The 27,779-nt window shown below is 42.7% G+C and overlaps 1 protein-coding gene across 3 annotated transcripts in view; it reads left to right on the top strand.

Annotated features, from left to right (window-relative positions):
• Nucleotides 1–22,627, top strand: part of Kctd1 (potassium channel tetramerization domain containing 1) — a 186,593-nt gene extending 163,966 nt beyond the window's left edge. For all 3 annotated transcript variants that reach the window (XM_042675290.1, XM_042675291.1, XM_042675289.1), the window contains exons 3-5: nucleotides 3,401–3,545; nucleotides 16,169–16,474; nucleotides 21,650–22,627. In XM_042675290.1, coding sequence (XP_042531224.1) covers nucleotides 3,401–3,545; nucleotides 16,169–16,474; nucleotides 21,650–21,808 — 610 coding nt within the window. In that variant the 3' untranslated portion in view covers nucleotides 21,809–22,627. The remainder of the gene's footprint in view (nucleotides 1–3,400; nucleotides 3,546–16,168; nucleotides 16,475–21,649) is intronic.
• The last annotated feature ends 5,152 nt before the right edge of the window (nucleotides 22,628–27,779 follow it).

Genomic DNA, 27,779 nt, shown 5'->3' with positions numbered 1-27,779 from the left:
GCCTGGCCTTCCTAGTGGTTTCGCTGAGCAAGGGAGCCATGAGTCTTCCTCTGTGTCCTTTAGTCCACCCTGGGTTTCTTCTTCTGCTAGGGTTAGGTCCTTCTCAGTCTTTTGGTATTTGCTGAGGCCTTCTGGAGAGAGAATCCATTACATGCCCTCACCTTGCTGCCTTGCTCAGAGGCCAAAGCTACCTAAGGGGCCACAGGCTGGGCCTGGGCTCAGTCCTTGTTCAGCTTTCCTTCCTGAGCTTTCCTTTACATCTTTAAAAAAAAATTGTCATTTCATCTAAATGGGAAGTAAAGATGCCTTTGATTGCAACCATCCTACATTTTTTTGTATTTGCCAAAAGTCCAGTTTGAGATTAGTTTTTGGCGTATGCAACCTAAAAACCATTTCAGTGACACTCCTTTGCTGTTTTATAGGAGGTCTACAGCAACATATTTCAGCTGGGGTAGTTCCTTTTCCACCTTACATCCTGTTGCCTGGTGGCTGCAGCCTGGGAAAACTGCTTTCATAGAAAGTTTTGTTGGTGGGTTTGGGATACCTTCTCTTCGTGTGTTACTTTTCTGAGCTCACTATGAACCACTGAGGAAAAGTTTTGCTTAATTTTTGTTTTGGAGGGGGGGGTCCGGTCGTGGGCCTGAACTCTGGGCCTGGGCGCTGTCCCTCAGGTCTTCAGCTCAAGGCTAGTGCTCTACCACTAGAGCCACAGTGCCACTTCCAGCTTTTTTCTTTTTGCTTATGTGGTGCTGAGGAATCGAACTCAGGGCCTCAGGCATGCAAGGCAAGTGCTCTACCACTGAGCCACCTTCCCAGCCCCAGTTTTGCTTATTTTATAAAAGAAATTGAGACAACTGTCTAGAAGAATGGAGATACAGAGATGTCATTTTATTCAGATTAGGTACTGGCCAGGCTTCATTACCATTGTTTCATTACCATTATTTCTTTACTTATTCACTCAGTATAACCCATTAATCTTTGGTTCACCCAGTATAGACCCATTCTTTGCCTAGGTACATCCAAGTCTAGGCTTCAAAATGAACATTTATCTAAGAATAGAAAGCACAGGATTTAAGGATAAGGTACTTTGCATCTGTTTTATCTATTTATTAAAGTGACTTTAAATCACTAGTAACAGTTGAGTTCAAGTCCCTAAAATATTCAGTATAAGGGCTTGGATTTCATCATCAAGTTATTGCACAACAAATTCTCATAGAAAGGCAGACTCTAAACCAAAAGCTTTCATTAAATTGTGGCAATTCTTTTCATTCCCATGAATGGTACGGAGGCCCCTTTAGGATCAGACAGTCCAAATCCCCCAGTGTTACTTAACTTGTTGGGCAAGTTACTCATTTTTGAGCTGATTTCTTCATCTTCAAACTGAGCATAATGGGTTTTTTGCATGTATAAAGTGCCGGGGAAAGCAGAAGTCATCCGGAAAGCACTTAATTAATGTGGCTCCCTTTTCTTCCCCTGTCAACTGTAAATATATCACGTTATTAACAGCGAAGAGTAAAATGTTTCAGGAAGAGGCAGACAAGTCTATTCTTTCCCATCCTGCATCATACTATCCTGGAAACACTACAAGAGAATGACTAAGCTTATTTTAGTTTCAAAACTACTGTCTGATTGATGTGTCAATGAGAAATGAATGACAAGCATGCAGTGAAAGAATGCCAGGATGATTGTAGTCCACACCCTTATAATTGCTTTCAGCTTTTGGAAAGTTGGACAGAATAGTAGCTCAGAAAAAAAAAAACCAATTATGGAGGTTGAGAGATGTAACCCTACTATTGCTTTCTTCTTTACATATACTACCTTCATGGACATGCTTACCCTTGAGATAGGACAGTATTTTGAAATTACCTTTAAAACTTATTTACTGAAGCAAGCAACAGTGGTGCACATACAATCATACCTGTTTTAGAGGCAGAAATCAGAAAGATCAATGTTCAAGGCCAGCCTGGGCAACTAAAACATTCACAAGACCTCATCTGAACCAGTAACAGCTGGGTATGATGGATGGTACCTGGCCATCATCCCAGATACATGGAGCACATAGATAAGAGCATAACTCAAGATCCTATTTAAAAGGAAGTAAGGCAGGAAGGACTGAAGTGTGGCATAAGTAGTAGAGCACCTGCCTAGCAAGCATAAGGCCCAAAATTCAAATCCAAGCACTGCAAAACCAACAGCTTTTTATTGAAACAAAAATGTGTATTTTTTATTGTTTTTTTATTGTGAAAATACCATATAGAAGGGTTACAGTTACATGAGCAAGGTAAAATTTATATTTTTTGAAGAGGAGAGGGGAGCAACTTCCCTACTTTGTTGTATTTTTTTTAAAGGGGTGGGATTATTGTTTTTTGGTGTCCTGTTCTATTTTAACCTAAGATTTTAAAATGTATGATTTCAAAATAATCTTCAAGATAATAAAATGTTGTAAATCAGAGACAGACTTTTTATAGTACCAACAAGCGCATTTCAGATTTTTAAAAACTGAGCTATTTGCTTACTACACTTTTGATGAAAATTAAACTGAGCCTTTGGGTAAAGCAAGTGATTTCTAGTTTATGAATTCTATTTTCCGATGACAAATGTTGGACATCATTAGCCAACTCTGCTTCTTCTTCCAACTATGGTTCTGAACTCGCGTGCGTGCGTATGTGTGTGTGTGTGTGTGTGTGTGTGTGTGTGTGTGGGCGCATGCAGCCAGACACTAATCCTGGGGCTGTCCGTTAGCTTATTTGCTCAAAGCTGGTGCTGTACCACTTGAGCCACAGCCTTACTTCCAGTGTTTTTCTGGTTAATTGGAGAATGTCTGTCTCCTAAGGCCTAAGAAACTGGACTGTATATTCGTAGAGAATACTCCAGTCTCTTCAGTGAGTGACATTTTAAATTAACTCATTTTTTATTATGAAACACCAGTGTTAACATCTAGGCATGACTTCCCTTTTAGAAGGCTGTAATTCAGGGGTGAGAAGAACTCAGAAAACAGATTTCCTGAAAACAGAATTGCTTGTGTTTTTAGCAGAGTCTGTTTAAAGGACACTTTGGAGCAATGGCATTTTTAAGTAGCAGAGAAGCTTATCAACTCTATCACAGTGAGCAGCGTGGATAATCATGTGTTAGGCACGTTTTCCTTGCAGGCCAAAGACAGTGAGTAAAAGCATGTACTTGAGAAAACCTGAGACGATTTGGAATCATCTGGTTCTGAGCCATTTACCAAGCCAGGCCCAGTACACTCCAGAGAACCAGGACTACTGAAGAGATGGTTTTCCCTGACTGCCACCTGCAGAAGGGCCCCTTCTGTCCGTGACAAGGAACCATAGCTCCTGGTCTTAGCAGCCAAAGGTTAATTTATCTAATTGTCTTCACTCTTCCCTCTTTTCCACCACAGAATCGGAAGACTTTTTGATGGCACAGAGCCCATTGTTTTGGACAGTCTCAAACAGCACTATTTCATTGACAGAGATGGACAGATGTTCAGATATATCTTGAATTTCCTACGAACATCCAAACTCCTCATTCCTGATGATTTCAAGGTGAGGGAATCCATGTTAAATTAACAATAAATATGTGATTTGTTGTGATATGCTCCAAAAAATATTTCCAGTTTAACTTTTTAACATATACCACTCTAATAGCAGCAGAGAGTCTCTCTGACATGGTTATATGGCCTTCACAAAATACAGTATTTGGTCATTAAAGTTGTACCTGGCTAAAGGGGGAAAGCTTTTCATTTAAAGAACTACACTAAAATTCATTGTAAGAAGTTAAAAAAGACTTCGATTCAGTTGAACGTCACTTCTGATCATCTTAGCAAGCTAAAGAAGAAAAGAAAACCTCTTCAACTGAGTGAAGAATTGTCTCTCAGAAGTCTAAAGCAAATGTTAACAGTAGATTCTTAGAATTGTCCCTTATAAAATAGTTAGTGACTCACGATTAAGTTAGTCACACTGAGATTGTCCAGCAGCATTGCACTCCAGGAAAACAAATAAAAATCATAAACACAAGCGGGCAGAATGTATGAAAACATAGGGTTTTTTTGGATTTTTTATTCTATATATTTATTGTAAAAATGTTGTACAGAGGGGTTACAGTTACATGAGTAGGGTAATGAGTACCTTTCGTAGTAAGCATTGTTACCTCCTCCTTTGTTTTCCCCCTACCATCCCTTCCCTCCCCAACTCCTCCCGCCTGCCTCCCCCCCCCACCCCCCCGACATTGTAAAGTTCATTTTCAACATAGTGTCCTGTACTTCTCGTCGTCACAGTGGGTCAGCCTGCATCCCCATTTAAGTGTTACGCTATATCCCTTCCCCTCCTCAAATATACAGTGGAATTCTATGCCTCCATCAGAAAGAATGACATTGCCTCGTTTGTTAGGAAATGGAAAGACTTGGAAAAAATTATATTAAGTGAAGTAAGCCAGGCCCAAAGAAACATAGGTACCATGGTTTCCCTTATTTGCAATGACCAGTATATGTCTAGGACAAGCAGAGAAGGTCAAAGGCTATGTACATATGACCACATGAGATAATGTTAAGCAAAATATACCCCAAGACAGGGACACAAGTGTTTTTTTTTCCTTTCTTGCTAGTGTTTTTAATGTACTTATAATGCACTGTGTGATTCTTTTGGGGTTTTTTTGTATGTTCTTCCCCCATGGTATAACCCCTGTTTTCACCGGATTTGATGCTGGTGTTCTATATCTTGAAATAAGTTTTGCAGCAGACATTGTTTCTGTAAATAGGAATTCTAAAGAGTCAGCCAAATACTATTGTTGCAGATACAATAAAGGTGCCAAGTTCAGGATCAGTATATTATTACAACAAAAACTTGCTCTGGGAAAGCATGATCAAACATATGGTATAATGGAAAAGTACCACTACAAAAGTTGTAACGCATAGGAATACATCGAACAAGAAATATACAAAGGCTGTTAGAAAAAAATGTAGATAGATTTATTTTTGTAGGTCATGGGTCTGAACTCTGGGCCTAGGCACTATCCCTCAGCTCTTCAGCTCAAGGATAGCTCCCTATCACTTGAACCACAGTGCCACTTCCAGCTTTATTCTACTTATGTGGTACTGAGGAATTGAACCCAGGGCCTCATACATACAAGACAAGCACTCTACCACTGAGCCACGTTCCCAGCCCCATGGTTTCTGAAAGTATAATGTGGAGGCAGAGAGAGCCTATGTAAGGAAGCTCACCCAGAAAACATATTTTTAAGCGCTTTTGATTTAAAGACAAAAATATAAGGATAAAAGACATCAGACACCTGTGCTTGTAGTTCATGCCTGTAATCCTAGCTACACAGGAGGTTAAGATCTGAGGATCATGTTTTGAAGCCAGCTTGAGCAGGAAAGCCCATGAGACCCTTATCTCCCATTAGTCAGCAAAAAGCTGGAGGTGGAACTATAGTTCGAGTGGTAGGAAACTAGACTTGAGCAAAAAAGCTCAGGGACAGCACCCAGACCCTGAGTTCAAGCCCCAGGAGCAGTGTGCGTGCACACATACACACACACACACACACACACACACACACACACACACACACACACACAAAGATGTCAGACTAGAAGAAATATCCATCATAAAAAGATTTACTAAAGGGCTGGGAAGGTGGCTCAGTGGTAGAGTGCTTGCCTTGCATGCATGAGGCCCTGGGTTCGATTCCCCAGCACCACATACGCAAAAAGAAAAAAGCCGGAAGTGGCGCTGTGGCTCAAGTGGTAGAGCGCTAGCCTTGAGCTGAAGAGCTGAGGGACAGCGCCCAGGCCCAGAGTTCAGGCCCCACAACCGGACCCAAAAAAAAAAAAAGGTTTACTAAAGACCTATAAGAAAGAGCCAGACTACCCACTGGAAAAAATTTAACTATGAACAAAAAATTTCCCAAAGGAAATAAAGAAGAAATTGACAATATTATTGGAGCAGATATTCAATTTCTCTAGTTTCAAAGATACTATAAAGTAGTATGTCCCTTTTTTTGGCCACTAGGTTGGTATGTATTATCAAAGCTGATGATATACTGTGATGTTGGGAATGAAAATTATTAACCATTTTTAGAGGACAATTCAAGCAGTACTTATTAGAATTTCAAATATGCTTTCTTGGTAGACTAGCAATTTTATATCTATCCACCTCTACAGATATTTGCACAAATAGGTAAAGATGTGTCTGCATAGGACGTTTACTGTAGTCATTTTCATAATAGCAAAAACTAGACACATCTAAAAAAAATGCCCCCAAATAACCAATGCTTACAGATAGTGTGAAATATCCATTTGTGGATAACGTCAAATTCAACAAGTAACGTTGAATTCCATAAACTGTGGAATAGTTTAAAAGACTGTGGTCTGTCTGTAACTACTGATACTTGGAGGGAAGAAGGTGTGTGGGGGGGGGGGGGTATTATTAAAAACGTTCCTAGGCATTGAAAGTTGGTAGCTGAATGGTATGTATTATTTGCTTTCATTTATGTGAAAAAAATCATTTTTGTATACATATAAATGCAGAGAGAAAGATCCAGAAAAGGAGATCTCAAATTAAGAAGGAGTTCAAGAGCCTCTCATCCACCTCCTCCTTTCGAGTGTAGAACAAATGCCCAGGATTATTATGAGCCAAATGGAAAAGACAGTGCAGAGGATTCATATTGTGTGGATGTAAGGCCAAAAAAAAACAAGGCAGAGAGTAGTAAGTGTAGGAAGCATGCACAGGTGCCTCCTCCCCGCCCCCCAACACCTTGGAATGTACCTGAGGAAGGTTCAGGAGCTTGCTGCGCATCTGTCAGTCACAGCTCCTAGGGTCCCCTTAGAGCTGTGCATCTCCACACTGAGTGCAATACCAGGTCAAAAGATGTGAGGGCTAGGTCTGTGCCACGTGGACCCTACATGGAAGTCCACTGCTGCATCAATAACGATCTCTTCCACTTCGGAAAGGAAGTCTGTTGGGGAGCTATTCCCCTACTATGGTGCCCTCCTGAAGGCTGTTCAAGTGTAATTTGCAGTGGACACTTTTCTTTGTACCTGCCAGCTTTTGAATCTCTTTCCTATGTTTTCCCTCGTGCCACTTAACACATCTGGACAAACATTTATCCAGGCTCTCAGATACTAGGCTGGATTAGACAGTGTCTCCCTGTGGGCCCACAGCTGGAATGAAGTTTCCTCCCTTCAGCCCTCATGCTGTGGAATGCCCTGGCTAAGACACCAACAAGGCTTTGGACTTGAAAAAGAGTATGCCTGGCTCCCATATTAGCTGCAAGGTCAAAATCAGATGAGGATAAAGTCAGGCCCACCCTAGAAAGTGAGCACTGGCCCTACAGGGATACCGGAAGTGGGGCACAGATCCCAGCAGTGTTTCTTCTGATAATCAGATCCGGCATAGCCAGTGGTGGGCCTTTGCCAGTCAAACCTGAATTTTCCCATGTTGTGGAAGAGAAGGTAGGCACAGAAAACACTCCAATGTGCTATGCAGAGGTTGGGAACATTTTTGCTTCTCAGAGTTTCTTAATGATAAGGCAGCAAGATCAGAGACAGGATGAAAGGAAATTTCACTTTTAACTCTTTGCACTTTGGCTTGAATTTACAACCGGCAGGACTCCACATATTGTATTATTTTAATCACAATAAAATGTAATCCCATAATTAAAATAATATAGTAAGTGTTTTTTTCAGTGAGCATGCCAATCATAGAAGTTGAACGTATCAGACATTTATAGCCTAGTAAGGAAAACAGCAGGATTTCATTCTGGGATTTGTTGTACTTGTTATCTTATGTATAATTTTACTTTCATCAGGAAAAAGTTTAGGTGGTACAATACAGTTGTCTCCAGTTTTGTTTTGGTTTTTAAATGCATATTGCTCCATCACCTGTCACGGGAGTTATGCTCCCGCAACAGGTGGAATCCACAACGTAGCAATAAGTAAGCTGTGATGTAGTGAGGGAAGACTGTCTGCTTTGTGGATTTTCACCTATCGTCAGGGGTCTCTGGAACAGAACTTTCTAAAAGCACCTTAAACGCTGGTTTCTCCTCAGATAATACATATTTTTCACCTTTATAAAGGTCATTTTTTAGATGGCTGTCCTTCCAAATATCCACTTGGATTCCCTACCTGGAGAGTGCATTGCCTTCGTGTATGTAGGCTGCCCCCAAATGGGTTTTCCTAGCAGCTGCCCTCTCGCCACCACTACCTCCATGAAGCCCACCCCTCTTCCTCTGTATTCTGTCTCAGTACCAGGCGTCTTCAGAGAGGGCAGCTAGAGATTCTTCTAGGGTTTTTTCCTTCTCTTTGCCTACTACATATGTTTCATCAGTAAATATGTCCTAGATACTCCCTGAACACAGACCACCTTAGCTCTGGACAGCTGGTCTCCCCACTTTACACTGTCTTACACTTACACTGTCTCAACTACTCTATGCTGCCGCCACACTTGTGTCAAGCTCTTTCTGTGAGATGATTAGGGATTCACATGTGCTTGTGACAAGCACCGAAATCCAGGCTTCATCTTATCATCACCCCCCACCCCCACCCCAGGACACATGGTCTACCCCAGGTCCGTCTTTACTCCTCTGTTCTCCAGGGCCCCACCGTACATTTGAAGCTGTCCAGCTCTTGATTTAGCACCACACACCAAGTTCTGGGTTAGGAATTTATTCAGCTGCTGGAGACAGAAGAGCTGGTTGACAAGGGCTTCGAGGAAGGGAGATTTGTTTTCCCCTCAGAAGGCAGGCAGAGGTCCTTGGTAGGTGACAGAGGTATCTGCTCAGTGATGCTATCAAGCACCAGGACTGGTTCTTTTTCATTTTGTTCTCCTCAGTTTTGACCTTATGGCCTCTTGACTGTCACCTCAAAGTCATAAGGTGAGTGCCATAGCTTCAAGCGTCATGTCTTCATTCAAGGCAAGAAAGTCATAGATTCTATCTTCTTCAGAAGACTCTTCCTTTATCATCATTTATTGGCCCAAACTGAGCTTCCCCTAATTTCAGGTGAGGCTGAGGAAGTGATTTTCCCTCTCACCTTTTCTTCTTGTCTGCTGAGAGAAATGGATAAGTGATGGGGGTTGGAAATAGAGGGTACGGAAGCCAGCCAACAGCATTGCATCATGCTAGCTCAGCACAGACCACAAGCTGCACGTGGAAATAACTGTGGCAGGAATGAGTGAACAGATACACACAGTGAGCACCCTGATTCAGTCCACCCCACCTAAAACCTGACCCTGCCCTTTCTTACAGCTGAGTCTAGCTATGGTATATGCATATCCTGACTCCCTTATTGCATTGTTAGATTCTTACACACAAGGACACATGTATGTTTTTCTATAGAACATGGCGTGCTGGGACCACAGCAATTGCTTACTATTAATTAATTTAAACACAGCAGAAAGGAATGAAAGTCATAGGAGGTCAGAAGCTAACTATAAGCAGATAATGTACTGCTGTTAAAATCACATAGGATCAAAGTGAAAATACAAAACATTTGTGCATAGCACCGTCATCCTACACCACTTGTGAGGGTGATAGATTAACTTATAATTTCCATTATCTAAAAGAGTAGTCGGCTCCAGGGAATCACAAAACAGTAAGTTGGTGATTACTGTTAGAAAATGTTAATAGCCATTTGTTTTTAATTGTAGCAGGTCCCAGAAAATGAGCTAGATTTTTTTTTTAGCACATAGACATGGTGGGCTTTAAATTTTCTCCCAAGAACACTCAGATTAGAAGCTGCAAGGAGATTCTAGAGGCTCACCCCTTGAGGACTCACCGGTCGCTGACCCTTCTAGGATTAGGACAGATGCTTTTCTTTTTTAACAGACCAGATCGACTTTAATGGACAGTTGTAAAGGGATGCCAATGTGACTTGAAGAGAGTCCGGCATGGCATAATGGGGGTAGGGGGAGGGACTTAAGTAGGGGTAATGGGTAGGGGAAAGGATCCGAGGTAGCTGGAGGGTTCAGAGAGTTTCTTGAGTTTATGGTGCAGGTCTGGCTCTGGGAAACCACTGTGTGAGCAAGTCTCCTGCCCCATCTCTCAGGAGCCTATCACCTGAGAGGAGCAGGGAGTGGGCTTTCATATTCAGATTAAGGTCCTGGGCTGGAGAACTTTGGGAAGATCCCCTTGGGGAAGGGCAATCAGTGGGCCAAGCCATAGGAGCCATATTGAGTTATGAGAACAAAGCGGATTCCCATCATTTGAGACTCTGAAGGGATGTAAAAGGTTGACGGGTGTCGTGTTCTTTCCTGGCTACTTCCTGCTGACATAGGGGCATCGAAGGGTTGCTGGGACTGGGTTCTTCAGGGTTGGGGTCTGTGCTGGGCAGGGCAGGGTAAGCAAAGCCTTAGGTTGCCTGAAATAGTAGGATGGCCTTGACTTGCTCCCAGAGGGTGGACTGAGTGAGGGCGGTTATCCTCACAATTCCCACAGGAGTGATGGCTGGTGGTGTATGGTAGTGGTCAAATGGCAAATAAACTCTGATGTGGAGGTTGTGGGAGAGAGAGAAAGGGAGAGAGGAGATTTGGAGAAATCATGGACTAGCAGCAGATAAAGATAAAGACCTAAGTCAAGATGTTGCCTCACCAACTTAAGCAGCGGAAACTGAGCCCCTGTGAGGGTGGGGACTTCAAGTAGCTCACAGCCCCAGTTTAGGTGGGGAGGGTTGGGGACTTTCTACACCCCTCTTAGTAGGCTTGAGGGACCACCTGGCTCTCTGAAAACTGCTATTTTGGAAAGTAAAGAGAGAGAGAGAGAGAGAGGGATTTCCAGTGGTGCTACAACTGAGTTTACTAGTCAAGTCAATCTAGGTCAAGACCTAGACCCCCTGGTGTGGCAGAGAGGCAGCAAGAGCCAGGGCTCTAGGGCCACCGCTGAGCCAGAGTAAGCTCTGAGGATGAACTGGCTCTCAGAAAGCCATTAGGGAAGGTGAGGAATGTGGCTTAGTGGTAGAGTACTTGTCTAGTATAGATGAGGCTCTAGGTTTGATTCCTTGGTACCACATAAACACAAAATAAATACAATTTTAAAAAAAAAAGCCATTAGGGAGGAAGGGAAAAAGGGAAAGGGGGATATGAAGAGGGAGAGAGAGAGAGAGACACAGAGACACAGAGACACAGAGAGATCATCCCCTACAAAGACAAGAGTTCTCCAGGGAACACTGTCCCAAGTTTCAGCACCATCTGTTAGGAAACTGAGTCATGAGAGTATTAGAGTAAAGTGACCTCAATGGACCAGATCAACTTTAATGGAAAGTTGAAGAGGGACACCGTGGTGACCTAAGGAGAGCCAGGAGACACAAGGCATGGCATGACAGAAGCTTTTCTGTAGCTTGCCTGTGCTCCCTGAGGATTCCGCCGCCACCAAAGCAAATCTGAGTGCAGGACACACCCCTTTAATAACTGGAGCTCATGCTGGGGTGGAGGGGAGGCTGTCAAAAGAAACTCACCTACCACAGGACCTTAGAGACACAGAACCTCCAGGTAAATGATTCTGTAAATGTCAGGGCTTCCAGGAGGAGCCTCAGAAGGAGGGTGGAAGCTGAGGTAGCAATTTGGCATATGGTGAAATTGCATCCAGAGCAACCATGCAGTTCAGATTGCAAGTCACAGTACAGGTGTGCATGTGACTGCCCAGTCCCCTTGTCTGATGTCTTATAAGAAATTTCCTCCCGGCCCTGGAAAAGGGACACGGCCTTTGCATGTGAAGAGGAACTCTTCTGCTGGGACTGCTAGATAGTATTTGTTGATCACATAAATCCTAGCAGTCTGTACCTCTTAAAATTGAACTCTGCAAAGGTGCTGCCTCAGGTAGATGTCCATTTAACAATGCACATTATTTCATATTTCAGAATACCACCACTGCTGGTTGACCAGGCTCCACTAAAGGCTTTCAGGGTCTGTTCTCTGAATAAGCGCTTGAACAATTTCTCTGTTGTGTTTTATTATGAATATGATTGGCCTTCTTCCCTTCTTCCCCTGTCCCAAGCTGTACTCATTTGTTGATTGATACTTTATCTCTGACACATGCACCTGTGTGCATGGCATGTATAAATGAACACACATGCATGCATACACACAGCAGTTGCAATTCTTAATACACCAGAAGTCCAGAGATATGGTCTTAGTTTTCATGGGGAACCATAAGATGCTCTTTAGCCTTTTATTTTTGAACGTCTTATTTGACAACCCACTCCACAGGAATAATATCTGTTCTGGTCTCTATGTCCATTATTCCTAAATATAGATAAATGTGTTGCCAGACATTGTCTAATTTTCCTATTTGGGGCTATGTTTAAAACACTAGACATCTGGGCATTCCCTGTAATACCAGCTATACAGGAGATATAAGTCAGAGGATAATGGTCAAACACTGACCCTGGGCAAAAAGCACCATACCCTCTCTCTGAAAAATAACTCAAGGCAAAAATGGTCTGGGAGTGTAGCTCAGGTAGTAGAGAAATGGTCTGCTCAGTGTCAGACCCAGAGTTCAAACCCCAGTAAAATAGATAAAAGGAAAAATTCTAATTAACTTAAAAATCTAAACGGCATATTTCTGTTGTCAGACTGTCAATGTTAAAACCTTAATGCATAGTCCTCTGGACATTTTTCTGTGCTTATTGCAACAATAATCTTCTTTTCCATTTTACTAACAGTGTATGTTCCCAAATACATTAATAACATTCCAGTTTCCCTAGTTGACCTCAAAATATACTTCACTTGTACTTTCCCAAGACAGTCCTGACCACATATTGAATTTGGCTTCCGCCTGTAGGTTTTTTCCTCTCCACCCTGATCCCTATTGATATGATAACAAATGTCATCTCCACGTATCCCAATAAAGTCAATTTAGTTCATCAACTGCTCCCCTAATTTCCTGTTAACTGAAAGTTTGATCTAAAGGCTGAATGGGTTTAAGTGAAATACTTTGGGGAGAGACTACATCTCCAGTGATACTGATACCTCGTGCTAAGCAATCAGTGGGCAACCACATAGCCAGCCCACCACACCCACCATGCTAGGGTAGAACATTTTGTCAGTGAGCTACATGCTTCAAGAGTGTAGCAAAATAAGCTGTTTTTCCACTTTCATGCTGTTGACATTTGAGTCCAAATAGTTCTGTGGGGAAGAACTGTCCTGTGTGTGGTAGGATTGTGTGTGTGTGTGTGTGTGTGTGTGCGTGCACGTACATGTGCATGTACACATGCACATTTGTGCATTTGTGCTCCAGAGCTTGAACTTGAACTCAGGGCATTTTGCTCTTGTTCAGCTTTTTTGCTCATAGCTAGCACTCTATAACTTGAGCCACCTCCAGTTCTAGCATTTGCATAGTTACTTGGAAAGAGTCACTCAGATTTGACTGCCTGGGCTGACTTTGAACCCCGTTTCTCAAATCACAGACTCCTGAGTAGCCAGGATTACAGGAATGAGCCACCAGCAACCTGCCACCAGAGCCTTATAAATGGGGAGGAGGGGGTAAGAGTGCTGGGGCGGGGGAAGATGGGAGAGAGCACAGGAGGCTCTGAGTTAGAGAAAGAATGTGACCAGATCAATGGCCAGAGCCCAGGAATCCTAGCAGCCTCTGGAAGCTGGAAGAGACAAGGGAAGGTCTCTCTACAGCCTGCAGAAGGAAGGTAGTCCTGCTGAGCTCTTGATTTCAACCCAGGGAAAACTTTACACCAGGGACTGCATGAGTGCGTGTACACACACACACACACACACACACACACACACACACACACACACACACACACACACACACACACACACACACACACACACACACACACACACACACACACACACACACACACCTATGGGAAGAGTACAGAGGGTAAGGGAAGATCTTAGAAAAAAGGGATCTGCCCAGGACCAAAGAACCATGCTGAAGCCTAAAAGCATGGGATTTAATGAAATTATAGAAGCCTGCTTCAGGAAGGAGAAAAGACTGAGATTCCTCCACTTTGCAGGGAGATTTTCATAAACTGCAACTACAAACATGTAAGGAAGTTCAGAAAGACAAATAAGAGAGAGCCTGCCAGAAGAAGGAAAGGCCAGCATGTGCTTGACCATGCAGAAAACCTTAACAGAATAAGAGCAACCTTTAGTGATTGGGTTGGCTCGTGTTTAAAGGGATGTTGGCACCGTGAACTGTTCACAGGGGCTCAGCTGTTCTCTGGCAAATCAGTGTAATCCCCCTCTCAGAGAGCTAAGACGGGAGGATCTTGAGTTGGAGTCCAGCTTGGGCTACAACAGTAGAACCTTGTCTCTAAATACATGCATGTAGACCTAGTAAATAAGTAAATCAAAGGGGCTGTTTTTTCCTTTAACTTTTCAAAAACAGATCATGATGAATTTGGGTGACATATTGGAAGGCCCTTTGTCCATCTATAGCCAGGTTCAGAGTAGTTTATGGTAGTTTGTGAATCTAGAGGGGAAAAAAACAATGGGAACTCACAGTCAGCATGGGGAAACCCTAAACCTAAGTCCAGTTAGCCTCATTACCTTTGGTTTTATTTCTGGGGTGCTGGTGATAGAACCCAGGACCTGGAGCATGCTAAGCATGCACTCTACCATTGAACCACTACCCCTCAGTCCCATTGCCTCTGAGTTAGGAAAGAAATTGGCAAATCAAGCTTTGGTCATGGACATGAGCTCACAAAATGTTAGGGCCAGAAGAAACAGCTTTTCTAGGAGCCCTAGTCAGTGAAGGAGAATCCCTGGCTTTAGAAAGACAATGATTATTCCCACATTATTCCTTGTGCTCAATTTGTAATGCAGGCTCATAGGAAAATAAAAGGCAGTGGCAGACTCTCTGGCTTGCTGTTGCTCATATAACTCTCTCTCTCTCTCTCTCTCTCTCTCTCTCTCTCTTTCTCTCTCTCTGCCATTTTTAAGTTTCCTTGTAAACTGTCATCATGAGAAGTAAGTAAACTATTTGAGTCAGCATCTTGTTATAATTCACAGATGTCAGAGCTCTAGACTTGAGACCCCAGATCTGCCCAGTCTTGATTAATTCTCACCTTCTTAAAGCCAAACTGTATCTCCCAAGTAGAGAAATGTGCAGGGCAGATGATCAGATCATTATTATGGGTTCCAAGGAAGGACAAGAAAAAGACTGATTCTGCTCAGATGAGTATCCACCACAGCATCTGACTCAAGTTTCTCAGTATGAAAAGTGGATTACACAGCTGAGGGCCCACAAGAGCCTTTGTTACTCCACTGTTTCCTCTGGAAGTCCTGAATAAACGTGCAGGTGCTGTGTGGTTGCTTGGTTTACAAGAGAAAGAGTAAAAATGAGACATGAAATCAGTCCTGTGTGTGGTCATCTCCAGTGTCTCCCTCCGCCCCATGGTCTTGAAAGCCTCAGGCCACAGGGTTACAGCATTGGCTGGCATGTGAGCAACCAGCACCATCCAGTCCAAGAAGAAAGGCAGAAAATGCTCGTGTCAGTTGACTAAAGCATTCTTAGTCAACGTGTCTGGACAAGTGTCCACTTGTCTTACACCTAGAAATGATTGTGACCATAGCTACATTTAAACCAAATATTGACCTACTTGTTAGCCTGTTCCTAAGTTGCTACCTCCCCCTGTTCTATTCTCTTGTGTCTTCTCCTTCAGTGACTTGGATGCGTATTTCAATACCTGTTTATTAGATTTCTGGCTTTATTTCAGTTTTTTTTTTCCCCTAAGGCCAGAGGAAAAGCCACCATGTTTGAAGACTGAGTGATGGTGCTTTCTGAATGGGATAAATCCTAGAGCTAGATGTGATGGTACAAACTTATAATCCCAGCACTCAGGAGGCTGAGGTCAGAGGATTGTGTTTAAGGCCAGCCTGGGCTACATCACAAGACTTTGTCCTTAAAAAAAAAAAAAAAAAAAAAAGAGTGGGGGAGGGAAGAAGACACAAGAGAGGAAGGGAGGAAAACTGCATCTTTACAAGTATGTTATAAGCGGAAACTTTACACTTAGATTTAACTATTGAATGCCAGAGATACATGTAGAGGCTGTCGGGTAAGGTGGCGTCCATCTGCAAGCCCAGCTCTCTCAGACAGGAGGATGCTGAGTTGGAGACCCTGTCTCAAAACAAACAATGAGGTGGAGATTCTCCAAACTGTGTGTGTGTGTATTTTTGCCCTGTGAAACGCCCTGTGGTTCCCCTCCCCCCCTCCGCAGGACTATACGTTGTTATATGAAGAGGCAAAATATTTTCAGCTACAGCCCATGCTTTTGGAGCTGGAACGATGGAAGCAAGACAGAGAAACTGGCCGTTTTTCACGGCCCTGTGAGTGCCTCGTGGTACGTGTGGCCCCAGACCTCGGAGAGAGGATCACCCTCAGCGGCGACAAGTCCTTGATAGAAGAAGTGTTTCCAGAGATTGGCGACGTAATGTGTAACTCCGTCAATGCAGGCTGGAATCACGACTCAACGCACGTCATCAGGTTTCCCCTAAATGGCTACTGTCACCTTAACTCAGTCCAGGTATGGCATCATGTGACACTCTAAATGCTGTTACTTAACTCCACCTTTATTCAGGGCCTTTCCTGCAGACAGTGGGATGAGTGTCTTGTGGGAACCATTCTGTGGGGGTAGATAATCACCCCTTTATGACATTCATTACTTCCTCAAGTCTTTACTGAGCACCTACTATCTACCAGGCTCTGGTTAAGCATTAGAAGTACAGAAGAGGATAAGATAGAGAGCAGATGTAAGGTAATGGAGCTGGCACTCTAGAGGTGAGGTAGAGCACAACACAAACATTCCCCAAGTAGTAGTGAGGACAAATCCAGGGTCAATAGCTCAGAGAATGGAATGTGTACATTCTGAGGACACTGAGGAGTAGAATGAAAGCCAGGATGGCTTGAAGGAAATTAGTCACAGAGGGAGATATGAAGCCACAGGTGGCCACAGGCAATTGTGGGGGGCCCTGCCAAGAGTAGGAAGCACTGGAGAATTCTGCTTTTGGTTTCTTTTCATCTGGATCCATTTGCTTGTGTGAATCCAGTAGAAAGCCATGGGAGGACTCAGAGCTAAAGAGTAACTTTGCACTTAAAAATGAATACTCAGGCCAGGAGTTACTCAAGAGGCTGAGATCTGAGGGTGTGGTTCAAAGCCAGCTCAGGAGTCCCCATCAGACTCTTATCTCCAATTACCCACTCAAAAAGAAAACAACAACTGGAAGTGGCACTGTGGCTCAAAGTGGTAGAGCACTAGCCCTGAGCAAAACTTCTCAGGGAACAGCACTTAGGTCCTAAGTTCAAACCCCACAACCAACCACAACAACAAAAAATACTCTGTTCATTTCATTAAGTATGGTGACTGTGTTGACCATTATGCAGTCATAGTGTTCAGTGTATATGCGTGAAAATGGACGTAGGAAAATTGAGGGGCTGTGTGGGGCTGGGAGAGATGAAGGACAATGAAGAAAGGTGTGACCGTGATCAGGATGCATTGTACTCACAAACTGACATGTTCAGTAGAAAGTCCTTCGCGCAACTACGTAAAGATAATAATAAAATACAATAAAGTAAAATAAAATAATAAAATGAACACTCCAGCGGCAGGTAAAAGCAGCAAAGCAGGGGATCCGGTGGAAAGCAATGGCCCGTGCACAAAGTGTCTTGAATGTAGACCCAGCCAAGTACCTTGACCAAGGCTATGGGGTGGAAGGAAAAAACCCAGAGTGACTGAGATTTTATGCCAATACTGGAGCTGAAACTCAGACCCTCAGACTCTCACTCAACTTTTTCTCTCACTATTGGCATTCTGCAACTTGAGCTACACCTCAGGTTCTGGCTTTTTGCTGGCTAATTGGAGGTGAGTTCATTTATCTTCCCAGGCTGGCCTTGAATCTTGGTCTTCCAAACTTAGCCTTCTGAGTATGGCTAGTATTACAGGCATGAGCCACTGATGCCCAATGGTGGCTGAGCTCTTTTTTGTGCGTGTGCCAATACTGAAGCTTGAACTCAAGGCCTAGGCTTTTTTGCTCAAGCCTAGCACTCTACCATTTCAGCCACAGCTCCACTTCTGGCTTTGGTGGTTAATTGGAGATAAGAGTCTGGGCTAGCTTCAAATTCGAGATTTTTATATCTCAACCTCCTGAGTAGCTAGAAATACAGGCCTGAGAGGAAAAAGTCTTGAGAGGAGAAGAGTAGGGTGGGATTCAGAACTGGTTTACTCCATGTGAAGTGCCAAGTTCCTTGATGCTGGTGGGTGTGTCATTGTCTTAGCCAAACATGCAGCATGGCTGTGGCCTTCCCTCAGGCCAGGGCCAGGGATGCATTGCCCTCTTAAAACAGTGCAAATGGATGAGCACCGCCGATTTCTATCATGCTATAAAAAATAGAGGCACATCTGAGTCTTGCATGCAGATCTGTTCAACAGAAAACTATCTGAAGTGAATTTCTCCTTCCCTCTCTCCAGTTGGCATGGGTCCATGACTCTGTCCCGTATTTAGCTAACAAAATATCTCCCAGAACTTGAAGACTACAAACACTCACTAGCCCATACTACTTCTGGAAGAATTTTCCACAACTATTTATAACTTTTCAGAGTTATATGCGATTGTCTCAGAGCCTAGCAGCAGAAACATATGGCAGAATACACCCCTCCATTAGGCACATACCCACATCACTGCTCCAGACAGTGACAATCATAGTCTCACCTGTGTGGGTAGCACCCCCTGGGGGTATGTGACCTGAACTGTGCCCCTAAGTAGGTCTTCTGTTTGTAAATGCCTGAGATGCCCAACGCTTTACCCCTCCCATACTTGCTGCCAGATGTTGCATGGAGGAAGAGGAGCATTCAGAGCCAAAAAAGAAGACCTCAGCTCCACCCCCCCCCCCCCCCGGCCAGTGAACACCTTGCATCAATTCACATGCTTGACACATTGCCCAGATCTGATGTGGAAATTTTCATCTGGATTAACATCATCGGGCAACATGGCCATGACCTGATCTTGCTTCCTCCTCCACCCACCAAGAAATAGATGCCTGCCTGCAGGCACACAGAGACTCCTGATAGGAAGTCTGACTCCTACCACTCCACGGAATTATTTAAACTCAAGCAATTGCTAAATCTAAGGAATATAGCTATCGAATGAAAGTTAAAAGTGATAGTTTTATCACCAGGCTCTGGCGGCTGATGCCTGTAACAGTAGCTACTCAGAAGGCTGAGATCTGAGGATTGAGGTTCGAAGCCGATCCAGGCAAGAAAGTCTGTGAGACTCTTATCTCCAATTAACAAAAAAAAATTAAAGTGGAGCTGTGGCCCAAGTAGTAGAGTGCCAGTCTTGAGGAAAGAATCTAAAGGATAGTGCTCAGGCCCTGAATTAAAGCCCTAGTGCTGGCACACGCACACACACATACGTACATACATTCATACATGCACACATGCACACTTCATAAGCTATTTGCATGACAGTGAAGTAAGTACTTGAATACCTCACAGCACGGATCACTGTCTACATGCGATCCTTTGAGGAGGATGGCACTCAGGGATTTTCTTATATGAGAAACTTAGTGGCCATCACAACCCTGAAAGGAAAATGAGCATCAGAGTTCACTGTTACCATTCACGGCTGCCTGTCTTTCTGTTTTCTCTCTAGTCCTGGCAAAGAAACCTTACTGAGGAAACTGGGGTGTCTCTTGCTGACAGGCTGCATTCCTGCTCTGTTGGGAAATTCTCCTTGAGTGAGGTGTTCTTTGCCTTTTTATATGCCAAGGCACATCTTGATTTTGAACTTAGGGATCATTTTCATCACTCTGTCCCTAGGCAGCTGTCACGTGTGTGCGCATTGTTAGTTTACCTGCAGAGACAGCGCATGGCACTGGAATGCTGATTTTGTTCTCTAAAGGACTTGTGGCTTTGCTTTAATTTGCCAGGATTTGAAGTTTCAATTTTTAGAAAGCATAATGTGGCTTTCCAATCTCATCTAGTAAACAATCTTACAAAATAGATTATTTTTCATATGGAAGTAACAGTATTTAAAAAAAAAAAAACAGGAAGGGTAACATTATCTTTTTAAATGGTGGTTTTTATTAGAGACAGAATCTCAGTAGTTAGCCTAGGTATATTCCCTACCTCTGCTAGGATTACAGATGTGTAATGTACAATAGCAATGTACTTTGCTATTGACAACATTTTTGACAATTATTTAATAACACTTTATTTCATTTCAGAAAAAATTAGCCAGTTGCTGGTGGCTCACACCTATAATCCTAGCTATTCAAGAAGCTGAGATCTGAGGACCCTGGTTCGAAGCCATCCCAGGCAGAAAATTTTGTGAGACTCATACCTCCAACTAACCACCAAAAAGTCAAAAGAGGAACTATGGCTCTAGCAGTAGAGTACTAGCCTTGAGCACAAAAGCTCCAGGAGAGCACACAGGCCATAAGTTCAATCCCCAGGATAGGCACCAAAAAAAACTTAACCAGATTTTTTTCCCCCAAGATTTACAATTGTGATCTCTTGCCTTTAAAGTAGCATAGAAGTGATTTTGTTAAACTATATCCAGAATACTAGCAGGAAGCATTTGAAAGTCTGATATGTGAAGAATTGCTGAAGAAAAGAATGCTGTAGATGAGCTGTAATTTTGCCTATGAGGTGCCAATTCAGTTTCCCACCTTGAAGGGTGTCAGACATGCAGTGGCAGATGCAGGGATCTTTGTGATGGTAGGCATTTGATTTAAGAGTTCAACAGTAGATTGGGCAGTGTGTATAGATCTGAAACATTTTGGATAGATTTCATTGTATCTATTCTTCCCTCGGGTTTATGCAAGGCAATATATATATGTCAAATGCCACAATCTTGAAAACATGCAGGGAAACCTTACTGTCTTCAGTAATCCATTTGTTCTGCTATTAAAGTATGTCAGTCTTCCCAGCAGAACTGTAAATAAGAACTCAGTACTGAGGAAGTGGAAAGTATGAATGGATCACTGGCTAAGTAAATTCAGATACTACTGTCTTTATCATCTCATAGAACATATTTCAGAGGTAAATGAGCTTATTTTGGGGGGGTTCCGGTCTTGGGGCCTGAACTCTGGGCCTGGGCACTGTCCCTCAGCTCTTCAGCTCAAGGCTAGCGCTCTACCACTTGAGCCACAGTGCCACTTCCGGCTTTTTTCATTTTGCTTATGTGGTGCTGAGGAATCGAACCCAGGGCGTCAGGCATGCAAGGCAAGCGCTCTACCACTGAGCCACCTTCCCAGCCCGGTAAATGAGCTTTAAAATATGAATTCTTATGTTTTGCAGGGAGGGTCATATTCATATTAAAAAAAAAAAAAAAAGGAAAAAAACCAACAACATGGGATTTGAGATAAAACAGCCTGGCCTTGCAAACCCATTTCTGACTTACAAGCTTCGGTTTCCTCATCTAGAAAATGAGGAGGCTCTTACCCCGGGTATTATAGCTAACATGCAAAAAAGCAAACTGGCAAAGGCATGATTTAGGTATTAGAAATGTGTATAACCCACTCCATCCCTTCAAACCCAGGTCTTTCTTGAACAGTTGAAATTCAGAGGGACATAGTTTTGGAGGAGGCAGGCCCAAATTGCATATGACCTTACCCTGTAAAAGAACAATTGTTTGGGGGGTGCTTTTGTGGGCCAACAGATGGATATCTCTAACCAGATGTTTGTCTTGGTCCCTCACAGGTCCTTGAGAGGTTGCAGCAAAGAGGATTTGAAATTGTGGGCTCCTGTGGGGGTGGAGTGGACTCGTCTCAGTTCAGTGAATACGTCCTCCGGAGGGAGCTGAGGCGGACAGCCCGTGTACCTTCTGTCATCCGAATAAAACAAGAGCCTCTGGACTAAACAGACATGTTTCTTATGCAAAAACAAACAAACAAGGAGGAAAACATACATGACCACACAATCAGAAGTGGGACATTTATGTGCAGTTGGGACAGCAAATCAAGTTCTGGACCTAAAAATTGAATAAAAGACACATTTATATCAAATAGAGATCACACCTGTACTCACATGGGAACAATTGGAATAGTGATATTCTCAAGGTGTAAAAAAAATATATAAATATAAATATATATATATATGTCAAAAAGTAGGAAATGCAAAAAAAAAAAGAAAAAGAAAAAAAAGAAAAGAACAAAAAAAAAAAGGTGATAGCTACAGTTGGTGCTGTGAAGGTCGGGAAGTGTCCTAGGCCTCTCAAGGCCTCTGACCAAAATGAAGCCATGAGCGGAAGGACACAGTCTTCTTACTGTTTCCATTGCCAACAGCCATCCATTGTTTCTTTTTCCTTTGTCTTTCTTTTTCCTTTTTTTTTAAATTTTTTTAAAAAACAAAACCAAAACACCCTGCATGGTGTTTCTTTCCTTATGGAAGTTTCATGTCCCTTTGGGTGGGGACCAGGTGGGACTTGAGGAGCTCCTGGAACACCTTGGATCAGAAGGACCGTAGGCATGGCATTCGACATGTTGTTTGTACAGGAGTGACACTTTTTGTTGTCAGCCTCACAGATGTGAACTTTACTTTGTTTTTTTAAAAACTGATCAGTTTTGCAAAGGGGCCAGAATTATTACTTGTTAGAGATGCTCTAGTCTGAGTGTGCTGCTTTCCTACAGTTTTTCAAATTTTATAATGTATTAAATACAATAAACTCTGTTTAAAAAATAAGGTCTGTGTGAAACACACATGTGGGGATAATGGATTAAAATGATTTCCCCCCCCCATTTTTTTGAGGTTGAGTTATCAAAACGTTACAGCAGGAACCAGATTTGAAATCAAAATCCACTAAAGGATACAGGTGTTGATATCTGTTCTTGAAAGATCTCTTCCAACTCAGCAAATGTCTCTTATGCTCTATTAAGTCTTCTTTTGGTTTCTCTCTCTCCTCCTCCCTCCCTCTCTCCCTCTCTCCCTCTCTCCCTTCCTCCCTCTCTCCCTCTCTCTCTCTTTGGTGCTGAAAATCAAACCCAGAACTTTACACAAGCCAAGAACATTCTTCTCAACCTTTGAGCAATACCCTCTTGCCCAGTCTTTCTTCTTTTGTGCTTTCAATTTTATTGTATTAGTTCCTCAGAGCAAACCACACCAGAATGTAGTGGCTTGAATCTTTCATCCTCTCCTGTGGTTCTCTGCTGCTCGTGAGCTCCCTGGCCTTGGCTGGAGCTCACACATGGTTGCTTCTACATTGTGTGACATCATCCAGAGGCACGATGTCATGCAGAGATATGATATCATCCAGGGGATGTCCCAGATGGTTCATCCAAATGGCTGCAATTCATATAGCCATTGCCTTCCAAGCAGCCTCGGGGCCATCAGCAAGAAGTTTTCTAAGCAGTAAGTATTTCAAAAAGGTAGCAGTGGAAGCCACAGTCTTCCTGCAGGCCAGCCCTGGACCTACACAGGGTGTTTCTGCTACATGTTGTGGGCTGAGCAGACACCCAGCCCGCCAAGGCCAGAACAGAATGAAATAAAATCCACCACCTCCCAGTGAAAGTAATAGAGAATGTGTGGCTAACTTGGATCTACCATAGCGGTACCCCAAAAGATCTTCAAAGTAACGTGTTATAGGTTTGGAAGAAATAAGGGAATCTCCATGCAAGATCAATCACTCTTTTATGATATTTTTTTATATTTTATTTTTCTTATTATCCAGAAAGGTAAGAGTCCTGAGATTTCCATATTACTTTTTAAGGTATTAGTGCCTAGTTCCTCTGTTAGTTCACCTGTCATCTTTCTTACTTCCTCATTCCAAACACTCAATACAATCTGGCATGCTGCTAAGATTGACAGGTAAGCTCTAATGTGTTTCTGCTGTAGAGATGCTTCTGTGGTGATCGGCCATTAACATCTTGAACTTACTGTCTTTTATTTTTTTTTAATTTAAAAGTCTGTGCCTGAGGATAGCAGTAATGAAAGTATCTCTGGCTTCTGAAACTAAAAGTAAGCTGTTAAATGGTTCCTTTCACTGCCCGAAACACAGGCCACCCCAAAACACTGATTTTTGTTAAGAACTGCCAGCTGGGCTGCCATGTCCTTCTGTAATTTCCCTTTACTCCAGACAAAAAATTCACTGTAGTCACTGACTTAGGGGACAGCCAGACGGCTCCCACCAGCTGCTCTATCATTTCTATCAGGAATGAAAATTATCTGTGATTTTTTTTTGTACTAACAATCCATTCTCATTAGGCAGAATGTCCCAGTATCAATAAAGCAAAGGGTCCACTTTGGGACTTGGCTAGTTTCAGTCAGGGATTGACATTTACCCAGCATTCTCTGTCCTCTCTTAGTATTACCCCAACCAAATATGTTGTGTGTGTGTGTGTGTGTGTGTGTGTGTGTGTGTGTGTGTGTATGTGTGTGTGTGTGTGTGTGTGAAAGAGAGAGAGAGAGAGGCAGATAGATTGTTTTTAAAGTACTAGGATTGAACTAAGAGCCTTACACTTCCCCACTGTGTTTTTTTAAGCTTGTGATGCCCACTTATTTGCCTATAACTAGATTGCATTTTTTTCCTAAGGAAATCCTGATTCAATTCAGTGGAGCAAAACATTTTAACTGTAATTTGTTCTCAGGTCTATTTCTAGATAGCAAAGTACTTTAGGAAAGAGTGAGTTCATACAAATATAATTGAGTCAGAATCTTAAATTTTCACTACTTTGAGCTGCCACTGGTAGTTCATGCCTGTAATCCTAGCTAATCAGGAGGCTGGGATCTGAGGACTGTGGTTCAAAGGCAGTCCCGACTGAAAAGACTGGGAGACTCTTACCTCCAATTAAACACCACAAAGCTGGAAATGGTAGAGTACTGGCCTTGAGCAAAAGAAGCTCAGGGACAGTGCCCAGGTCCTGAATTTGATTCCAGGATCACCCCCCCCCCCCAACACAATATTTCAGTATTTTTAATATGTCTAATATGTAGTTCCTATTTTAAAAAAACACCAATAACCATCTGTATAACTCTAGTTTCTCTAGAGGATCCTATCTCACATTTGTATCAATAACATTTGGGTTTGGTTGGTTGGTTTTGGCAGTACTGGGTTTTGAGCTCAGGGTTTATGCTTGCTCCTATGCCTCTGCCGCTTGAGCTACACCTGTAACCCTTCCTCTATTTGTCAAATAGGCTCTTCAGTTATATGTAACCCAGCCTGGAGGGAAATCATTTATGCTGCCTCCACAGTTGGGATAATAGGCTCATGACATCCTTGTGCTGGGGATAAGATGGGGTCAGAATGTGACATGGGAGGAAGCTGGGCTGCATGGGAAATGAGGGAAATATGGGCTAGAAAAAGAAGGTGGAATCCATTAGGAACAGGGAGCATTGATTGGATGGATGCCAGGCAGGGACTAGACCAGTCAGAAGACGTTCGCAGAAGAGCATTTTGCTGCTATTGCTCAAGATAGGCATTCGGAAAACTTTTTCCCAAGCTGGTATCAAAGCATGATCCTCCCAAGTAGCTAGTATTATAAGCATGAGCCACCATACTGGCTGAATAACTTCTCCTTAGATCCCTTTAATTTAGAAAAGTTTCCCTTTGTAAGGGTTCCCAGATGGACTTACTCAAAGAGTTTAGATCAGTTGTTTTGTAGACAATTTAGATTTGGCCCATCATTGGTCAGGTGAGATAATTTTAATAAAATTCTAATGATTTTTTTTCATTCTAAGAATACACAGGTGATGGCATGTCTTTCTTATTACATCATCTCACAAAGGGTCAGCTTGGCCCATATTGGTGATGACAATTTTGGTCTCTCAACTACAGTAAAGAAAAAAATTCTCCAGTGGAAAAAGTTGTGTGTGTTTGTGTGTGTGTGTGTGTGTGTGTGTGTGTGTGTGTTTAATTCTTTAGAAATGATGCGTAATCTGTAGAATGAGAATAGGAGACTGTAAATACCCTTCTTTCTCTCACCATACTCTACCATGTGAACCACAGCACCACTTCTGGCTTTTTCTGAGTAGTTTATTGGAATTAGAGTCTCATAGACTTTACTGCCTGGGTTGGCTTTGAATTGCAATCCTCAGATCTCAGCCTCTGTGTAGCTAGGATTACAGGTACCACACTCGATGTTGTGTTGTCCCTTCTCCACAAAAGCAATCAAGACTCTGAAACATCAGGAAAATGATATAATAAAGGATAAGTTCAGTTAAGTTAGTAAAGGAAGGCCCAAAATAAACTAAAATATTTGAGGAAAAATATATTTCCATGTTGTATGGGAAAGGAATAAAATAGGTTATTGATAGCATTTTCTCCTTAGGAGGGAAATGGATTCCTTTAGTCTAATATTTTGAATTTCCCTTTTGATATATTGGACAGTTTGTTTTGGTGGCACTATAATTATAATGGCTGTGATGTTGTTTCTGCTGTGGGTTGACAGGAAATGGGGAAGCAGATCTCTGCACATCCAAAGGCAGAATTAAGGTATGTACCTACCTACCTATCATCGAAAGCACATTGGCACAAATGTTGTTGAGATACATCTAATTGAAGAAATGAGAAAAAGCATCCTCAGGGAAGTAGCACTTGAGAGATGGGTTGCGGGAAGTGGGTGGAGCAGGTTTAGCAAGAAAGGCATATGGAAGTACATGGAGTCCCTTAGCTGGAGATAAGACAGGGTCAGAATGTGGCATGGGAGGAAGCTGGGTTGCATGGGGAATGAGGGAAATGTGAGCTAGAAAAAAAAAGATGGAATCCATTAGGAATAGGGAGCATTGATTGGGTAGGGGGCAAGGACTGTACTTCAATCAGAAGAGTTCACAGAAGAGCATTCTGCAGATAATTTTCCAGGTTATATGCAGGCAAGATTGCCTGGGAATAGTCTTTTGAGAGGAATAGTTAGTTGGGGCTAGATTATACATTCATCCGTCATGATTTACCAAACAGGCTAACAGCTGACAATTATTAAGATGTGTGAGAAAATAAGACAATACTTTGGATGTCCAGGTGACAATCTCAGATGCCCACAGGGACCAGGCAAGTCACATACATTACAAAAAAGAGGCAGAAATGTGCAGCATATGTCCATCATTCACAGAGACAGCCCCTCCTCAGCTCCAAGAGGCTGCAGTCATAGAAGAACAAGGTCCAGGGTATTTATACTCATTTTTCCAGGAGACCCAGAGATTCTGATTTTTGAATGAAATGTCCATATGTGTAAATGTGGGGACTCTTTTTTTTAATTTGTCTTTTGCTAACTTCATTAATGTTTATTAAATAGTCAATGGTATGTTAGTCACCTTAATAAGGAAAGGGGTTTATTCTGGCTCATGATTTCAAAGATTTCTAACTACAGATTGTTGGCCTTGTTGTTTGAGGCCTGTGTAAATACTCTAATAGAAACATAAGGCAGAGGAGGCCTATTTGCTTCATGGAATCCAGGAAGCAAAGAAAGTAGAAGTGACTGGAATCCTAATACCCCTTCAAGACCTTGTCCCAATGACCTAACTTCCTCCCATGAGGCCTCACCTCTTACAACCCCACAGAAGAGCAACCAGGCCTTCAGCATGGTGACCCTTGGGGATAGTCAACACCCAATGAATGAAATGAATAAATTCAAGGCCGAATGCAGCCGCTGATGCATTCTTTGAAGGACATATTGAATACAGTATTTGCAAATGGAAATAAGTAGGAGCATTAAGGAGAAATCATTGGTGGGTAGGCATGACCAAGAAAACTACTGAAATTTAACCCACTTACTTCATCTTTTCCCAATTAGCAAACAGCCTGATCTTTTAGAAATAATCTACCAGCCTCAGAAGTCTTCTGCCTATACATTAGAAGCTGCCAGAAGCTGCTGTGAACAGAATCCAGCACAGGAAATAAGTG

The sequence above is a fragment of the Dipodomys spectabilis genome, unplaced genomic scaffold (genome assembly GCF_019054845.1).
Source record: "Dipodomys spectabilis isolate Male_0828 unplaced genomic scaffold, ASM1905484v1 ptg000024l, whole genome shotgun sequence".
In the NCBI taxonomy this organism is placed as follows: domain Eukaryota; kingdom Metazoa; phylum Chordata; class Mammalia; order Rodentia; family Heteromyidae; genus Dipodomys; species Dipodomys spectabilis.
This window is presented reverse-complemented; position numbering and strand designations above follow the sequence as displayed.